General features: G+C 42.0%; 1 protein-coding gene across 1 annotated transcript; it reads right to left on the minus strand.

Moving 5' to 3' along the window:
* Positions 1–940: 940 nt before the first annotated feature.
* LOC110335086 (olfactory receptor 5A1-like) lies at positions 941–1,976 on the minus strand. The gene has a single exon (XM_021217167.1). It carries the CDS (start codon positions 1,954–1,956, stop codon positions 1,003–1,005), a length of 954 nt encoding a protein of 317 aa, XP_021072826.1. The 5' UTR covers positions 1,957–1,976; the 3' UTR covers positions 941–1,002.
* Positions 1,977–8,176: the final 6,200 nt, after the last annotated feature.

Below are 8,176 nucleotides of genomic sequence, written 5' to 3' on the forward strand. Positions count from 1 at the left end.
TGGTCAGTTTTGTTTGGTTCTATCTTTGGACGCTGGGCTATCCAGCATTTCCTGGCTATTAAGGCAGTGTCTAGCAGGGGCTACCTCTCTGGTGTAAGTCGCTAGTTAGATCAGTCATTGCTTGGCCACTCTTGAAAGTTCTGCACCACCATTGCCCCAGCACATCTTGCAGGCAGGACAGACTGTAGATACAAGGTTTTATGACTGGGTTGGTGTCTCAGTTCCACCACTGTAAGCCTTTCCTGGTTGCAGAAGATGGCCAGTTCAGACTGTACCCCACATTACTAGGAGTCTTCTCTAGGATCACCCTTGTAGATTTCAGGGGAGTTTCACTATACTAGCTTTCCACATCACTGTCCTATGCCCCCCAGTTCCAGTCATATCTCCCTACACTCTCTTAGGGATCATTTTAATAATTCACTTTAAAATATGAACACTTAATGCCTTTCTTGTTTTTAATTGGATATTTTCCTTATTTACATTTCAAACATCTTCCCTTTTCCGGGTCTCCCTTTAGAAACCACCTATCCTATCCCCCCTTGCTTCTATGAGGGTGCGCCCCACCCACCCATGCCTGTCTTCTCTCCCTGGCATTCTCCTACACTGGGGCACCGAACACCCAAAGGCTCAAGGGCCTCTCCTACCACTGATGTCCAACAAGGCCCTCCTCTGCCACATATGTAGCCGGAGCCATGGGTTCCTCCATGTGTATTCTTTGGTTGGTGGTCCAATCCCTGGGAGTTTCAGGGGGTCAACCTCCATGGGGCTGCAAACCTCCTCAGCTCCTTCAGTCCCTTCTCCAACTCCTCCACCGGAAACCCCATGCTTAGTCCAATGGTTGGCTGCAAGCATCCATCTCTGTATTTGTCAGGCTCTGGCAGAGCCTCTCAGGAGACAGTCATATCAGGCTTCTGTCATAATGCCTTTTTTGCCCAAGGCAGAAGCAGAGGTGATGTCGAGGGTCGTGTGTGTCTCCAGTTGAGTAGAGGAGTGTGCTATCACTCACAAGTTAGGAAACACTTTCTTTCTCTCCATCACTTTCCACAGGGCATCTTTGATTTCTTTGTTCCTCAAACTGTAAATGAGAGGGTTCAGCATGGGGATCACCAGTGAATAGAAGACAGACACTACCTTGTCTCTGCTAAACGAGTAGCTGGAGCTGGGCCGCAGGTACATGAAAAGTGCTGTCCCAAACAGCATGGTCACTGCCATGAGGTGCGAGGCACATGTGTTGAAGGCTTTCCACCGGCCTCTCACAGAGTGAATCTTCAAGACAGCAGACACTATGTAACTGTAGGAGACCAGCAGGATGAGAAATGATGTCCCTCCTACTGTGATCACTATGAGGAAATTCACCACTTGGCTGAGGAATGTGTTAGAGCAAGAAAGTGCCAGGATTGGTGGGAGGTCACAGAAGAAGTGGTTGATGACATTTGGCCCACAAAAGTGGAGCTGAAATATGGAACTGGCCTGAATAAAAGAACTCAGGAAGCCACCAAGATATGCCCCAGCTACCATGCGCATGCAGAGACCCTGGGGCATGATGATGGTGTAGAGCAGAGGGTTAGAGATGGCTGCATATCTATCATATGCCATTGCTGTCAGCAGGAAGCACTCAGTTAGGCCCAAACCGACAAAGAAGAAGAACTGAGCAGCACATCCCAGGAATGAGATAGTCTTCTGCTCTCGAAAGAAATCAGAAAGCATCTTGGGAGCTACAGAGGATGAGTAGCAAATGTCAACGAAGGACAAATTGCTGAGGAAGAAGTACATGGGTGTGTGTAAATGGATGTCACCTCTGATCAGAAAGATGAGGGCCAGGTTCCAGGTCAAGGTCACGAGATAGATGCTCAAGAAAGTCAGAAAGAGGAAGATTCGGAGTTCTGGGTGGTCTGAGAATCCCAAGAAGATGAACATAATTACCGATGAGCTGTTCCATGTGTTGGTTAGAGCCATGTTTTACACAGACCACAAGGACAAGGAGAAAACCTGGGTTAATAATAATCATCTACATTATAGATGCTATGGACAAGTAGTTACACATGCATGAACAGCTGCACATCACAGAGGACTAAAAACAAAAGGGGCCTGGGAGATGACTCAGTTAGTCAAGTGCTTGTAAGCATGAGGGTCTGAGTTAGATTTTGAGAACTAATTTTAAAAGTCAGTACAGTGGACTGGACAGCCAGACTAAGCTACTTGGAAAATTCTAAGCCATTAATTGACCTATCTCAGAAATCAAGGTAGATGGTGTCTGATAAATGACAATGAAGACATTTCTCCACCTGCATGTGCACTTGCACATACATGAACATGCACATACATAAATATATGTAAAGACACACATTCTCCTCAATTGCATCATTGTCTTAATGTTTGGGCAGTAAACTATAGTTGAGATAAATGTTACATATGGCGTGAGACTCCCAGGAATCAATTCATGTCTGCACCATTTACTCACCTATCACCCTGCTAAGCTATCTAATATCTCTTGTTTCAAGTTCTCTATCTTTAAATTAGGTTGCAGTAGGTAGTTTATGAATTTTCTTTCAAAAACATAAGGTGCCATGTATAAAATTCCAACACATAATAAGTGATCAGTCAGTTATTAAGATGTGCGTTCCAGATGAGTCACTGTGTCCTTGTCCTAGGGCTCCGTGGAAGGTGACACAGAATGGTATAGTTTTCATATCATCTTTCCATATCCAAATTTATGTTGAAGTTTGTTTGTTAAGGTATCAATATTGGGAAATGGAACTTTGATAAAGCATTGGTGTCTTTCTTCTGGGACTGAATTAGTTCTGACAGGAATGGATTAGTTTATGTAAAAGTAGGCTTATAAGAAGTTGGTTTCTTTGTTCTTCTCTTCACATACCATCTGTCTACCTTTACACTTTTTCCTCTGTGATGTGATGTAGCATAAAGCCTTCACCAGATGTGACTGACTACCTATGGACTTGCAACCTCTAGAGCTATAAGATAAATAAGTATCTTCTCTGGATGTTATTCAGTCTCAAATAGTTTGTCATAGCAACAACAACAAAATATAGAGACCAAAGTTATGCAGTACAGGTGTAGTGAACACCACACTAATCTTACATAGTTGAAGAAAGTGACTCTGAGAAGCTCAGAGACCTCACTAGGTTCACTTCTGCCAGAACCTCAACTTTGTAAATGGAATTAACCTTCTAGAGCACATTAAAACTAAGCACCTAACACAGAATATTGTGCAAAGAAAACACCCAGTAGAGTCCTTTTCTAACTTAAGTCTAGTAAACATCTAAGAAAGGTTTATGATTTATAACCAAACAGCCTGGTTTGAACTTAGCATGCAAAGCTATTTTGGAGAGAACCACAAAGACTGAAACGGACCTCAGACACACTGTAGAGTTGGCAGGACTCTGAGTTTTTCCAGATCTGAGTTCTGTCCTTCATTCGCTCCTGTGACTCATGCCTCTCCTATGCAGGTACCTGGAGCCCTCAAAGCCTTGCCATTCCAGCTTTTGCTTTCATCCAGTGTGCAAGTGATCAATGAAACTCAAAGAGTCCTGTTGAATACAAAGGGATTGTTCAAAAGAAGCCAAGACTTTAACCCAGCAATGCAGATTGAGATAGTAAAGTTTAACCATTGGGAAAAGAAAAAGAAAAAAGAAAGAAAAAGAAAAGAAAAAAGAGAAGTAGAGGAGTGAGTGTATGTGTGGGATTAGAGGGTCCACAGTGTTTGGAGAAACTGCTGTGTCAGGAAGTCATCTGTAGAGGTGAATACCTGGTATTATGTCTTCCCAAACCTGTACCATGTCCACTGCCAAACATGAACTCGGTGCATTAATAAATTGCATATTGGATACCATTGCCATGTCAATGAAAGCTCATCAATTATAACACTGGATGGATGATTTTGGTCCTAGGAGAAGATGCAGAGGTCATGTGGAAACCTCTTTATTATCAGTTCATTGCTGCTGCCAACATAAAACTGCTCCAAGAAATAAATCAAGTTCCTTAAAAATCAGTAGAAAACAAAACAAAACAAAACAAAAAACTCCAAAACAAGATTTGATTGAATCCTAGGAAGGGTAGATACAAATGAATGATGCAGAGAACAAAGCTGTGAGTCAAACCGAGGGTGCTACCTGGGCTTGAAGGTCTCTAGGGTCCTCTGTAAGTAAGATTAATGTAGTTATGAAGACAGAGTGATCCATGAGCAACTGCACTCACCCTCTCCCTCCTGTTCTGTCTTTTGCTGATCTCAGTCTTGTGCTATTCTTCTTTTGAATGAGTTTAACCAGACTCCAGTGGCTGCAACCAGTCTCCAACATGCTGATGAGTTTTGACAAGGAATTGAGGCTGGCATTCAAGGACTGAAATATCTGCTTGGTGCACAGAAAGAGTGCAGATAGAGGGATGGAGGAAAAAGATACAGGAAGGATGGGAAGAACATGAAATCATTAAGAGGTTCCACTGAAATAAGCCGATATATACATTTATGGTCAGTTTTGGAAGTATTTGAAAACTGGTATTTGGGGTGAACATGGAAAGGGTTTGTTTCTTTTCTCCTTGGAGAAGTTTCATTATGTTTCCCCCAGGGGGTTTTTTATGAAAGAGAAAAGAATTCAGTCAAAGGCTTTGTAGTTAATTGCTCTCTGGGGTTGGATACAGTAAAATTCACATAAGTGAACCAAAGGCAATGATTATTAAATGTCATCTCTACAGCTAGGTCCTCACCCTAAAGGGCAATCATCATATCTTCTGGTAATGGATGAAGCAGCTTTGGGTTGCACAGAACACAATAATAGCATATACAGCTGGCCTAAGAAAGCAAGAACAAGTATTTACTAACCCCATTTTACTCTGCAGTGGAACCTGGGGAGCTGGACCATGTACTTAGCTTTGTACTTCTTGATTTTGTGTGTTAATTCACAAATTCTTCTTAAAGCTCCCCACCCCCCGCAAAGTTCAGAGGAGGAAACAAATTTAAAGTGTTTAAAAAGCTTCTTCTAAAACATTATAAGTAAACCTTTGATCTTTTTTTATCTTTAGATCATTTTGTTTGCCCAGAATCCCAGCATAATAATTAGTTAAGAATAAATGCCAGCAAGATTCTGCTGAAGGGACCCTGATATAGCGACCTTTTGTGAGGCTATGCCAGTGCCTGGCAAACACAGAAGTGGATGCTCACAGTCAGCTATTGGATGGAACACAGGGCCCCCAATAGAGGAGCTAGAGAAAGTACCCAAGGAGCTGAAGGGGGCTGAAAACTTATAGGTGGAACAACAATATGAACTAACCAGTACCCCCTGAGCTCGTGTCTCTAGTTACATATGTAGCAGAAGATGGTCTAGTCAGCCACCATTGGGAATAGAGGCCCCTTGGTCTTGCAAACTTTATATGCCCCAGTACAGGGGAATGCCAGGGCCAAGATGTGGGAGTGGGTAGGTAGGGGAGCAGGGGCAGGGGGAGGGTATAGGGAACTTCCGGGACAGCATTTGAAATGTAAATAAAGAAAATATCTAATAAAAAAAAGAATAAGTGTGCAGTCCTTTTAAGCTCTCTTCTTAGAAATTTCTTCTGTTGGGATGTTTACACATCCATTTTCATTGTGGTTCAACAAACAAAAGCTTGGAAATTGAGCATACCAAGGTGCTCATCAATTGATAAATGGATAAAGAAAATATGATACATTTCCTCATGGAGTATTACTGGGCTGTAAAGAAAAGCAAATTATGAAATTTGTAGGTAACTGGATGGAACTGGAAAAAATTGTACCGAAGTTGTCCAGGTCCAGAAAGACAAATGCTGTGTGTTCTGCTGATTGGTAAGTTCTAGCTTGGTACTTGCTGTTTTGTATGTTTAACTTGGAGTACACATGAAAACCCAAAAAGTAGAAGTGGACCACCCAGGGGAGAAAGACATTTTAAAGGGGGGAGGAGTGTAGTAAAATAGAGGCATAATGAAAGAGAGGAAATCCAGAGGGTGGAGAGATTGAGCATGACTAGGATAGGGTCTGGGGAAACGAGGGGATGGTGGAAGGCTTGGACACTAAATAAGCTTCTTATTCAAATGCTCGTAATTCAAATCTTGACTCTTAAAATGAATTTAATTAAAAATATTTGAGATAATTGCATATTTTCTCCCCTCCCTCTTCTGTCTTTAAACCATCTCATACACCCCTCTTTGCACTTTTTCAAATCCATGGACTATTTTCATCACTTGCTATATTACATGCATATATGTATATACATATATATTCCTAAATGTAATCAGCCAGTTTGTATAATGTATGTATGTTTTTAAGACTGACCATTTGGAATTGGATAATGAACTGGTGTGCTCTTCCCTGGGGAAGACTCTCTCTCCCACTCTCAGTGTCCTTAGTTGCCTATAGTTGTTTGTGTAGGGTTGAGGCCTCATGGTCTTCCTGACCACGTTGGCCTGCCTATTGGTGTTGTTCTTGTTCAGCTCATCTTTAGGCAGTCATGTGGATGATTCTTTATGGGTGTGACTTCTCATGAGCATTTAATTTTTAAAATGTCATTGTTTTAAGTAAAGTTTGATGTGTGAATTGTAGCTGATATAACTGGGCATGCTTATTGAGACCCAACAGTGGAAGATATTGAATGTAATCTATAGAGGTTTGGATTTAATCAGAATGAGGTAGAGAATAATTTTTTTCTGAGCAGATTGCTCAGTGTTATAGCTCAGAAACGTTACTCTGGAGGTTGCCATAAGATAAATTACATATTTTTTTGGGTGGAAGAGCCATTTTAGAAAGGAGACTGCGATATTAGCCCTGAAGCCTAGAATACCCAAGATACAATTTGTAAAACACATGAAACTCAAGAAGAAGGAAGACCAAAATATGGACACTTCACCCCTTCTTAGAATTGGGAACAAAACTCCCATGGAAGGGGTTACAGAGACAAAGTTTGGAGCTGAGACGAAAGGATGGACCATCCAAAAGCTGCTCCACCCAGGGGTCCATCTCATAATCAGCCACCAAACACAGACACTATTGCATACACCAGCAAGATTTTGCTGAAAGGATCCTGATATAGCTATCTCTTGTGAGACTATGTCAGTGCCTGGCAAACACAGAGGTGGATGTTCACAGTCAGCCATTGGATGGAACACAGGGCCCCCAATAGAGGAGCTAGAGAAAGTACCCAAGGAGCTGAAGGGTCTGCAACCCTATAGGTGGAACAACAATATGAACTAACCAGCACCCCCAGAGCTCGTGTCTCTAGCTGTGTATGTAGCAGAAGATGGCCTAATCGGCCATCATTGGGAAGAGAGGCCCCTTGGTCTTGCCAACTTTATATGCCTTAGTACAGGGGAGTACCAGGGCCAAGAAGGGGGAGTGGGTGGGTAGGGGAGCAGGGGGGTATAGGGGACTTTGGGGATAGCACTTAAAATGAAAATGAAGTAAATACCTAATAAAAATTGGAAAAAAAGAGAGCCAGAATAACTCCTTGCCATTTTCCTCTTCAAACTAAAAAAAAAAAAAAAAAGAAAAAAAAGAAAAAAAAAGAAAAGAAAGAAAGAAAGAAAGAAAGAAAGAAAGAAAGAAAGAAAGAAAGAAAGAAAGAAAGAAAGGAGACCGCAGAGAAAAGTAGCAGCAGAAGGGACAGCCGAAGATCTGAGAAGTAGTGAGTGGGAGGAGTGGGATGGAGTAGAGAAGGTGGACTCTATAGCCATTCGGAAGGTGTGCTAAGGCAGTGGGTTTGCCTCAGAGGTTTACTTGATTCTGTCTCTACTCCATTGATACTTGGCTTTCTAAGGTAAGAAGTCACCTTCCTGTCCTTATATTTGATGATCACTATCCAGAGACCTTCTTTCTAGCTACTATTTGTAGCAGCTCTTGTTTGATTCTATTGTGCTACAGTTCTCTTTCTACATTTCTTCCTTCCATCTCTCTCACTCTTTGTAACCTCCTCTTCCTTTTACAGTTTGTATTTTTCTTTTTGTATCTTAGCTGGGAACATAACTCAGTGGTGGAGTGCCTGGTGCAGGGACATGATTAAGTTCCTCATACCATAATCAAACTTGTTTCTTGGAGTTGGAGAGATGACTCAGTTCATAAAGTACTTGCAGAGCAAGTATAAGACCTGGGTTTGGTACCCAGCACTCATGTAAAAGCCAGGCATAGAAGTGGGTGGGCACGTGTAATCACAGTAAAGCC

This window comes from Mus pahari, chromosome 1, assembly GCF_900095145.1.
Source record: "Mus pahari chromosome 1, PAHARI_EIJ_v1.1, whole genome shotgun sequence".
NCBI lineage: Eukaryota > Metazoa > Chordata > Mammalia > Rodentia > Muridae > Mus > Mus pahari.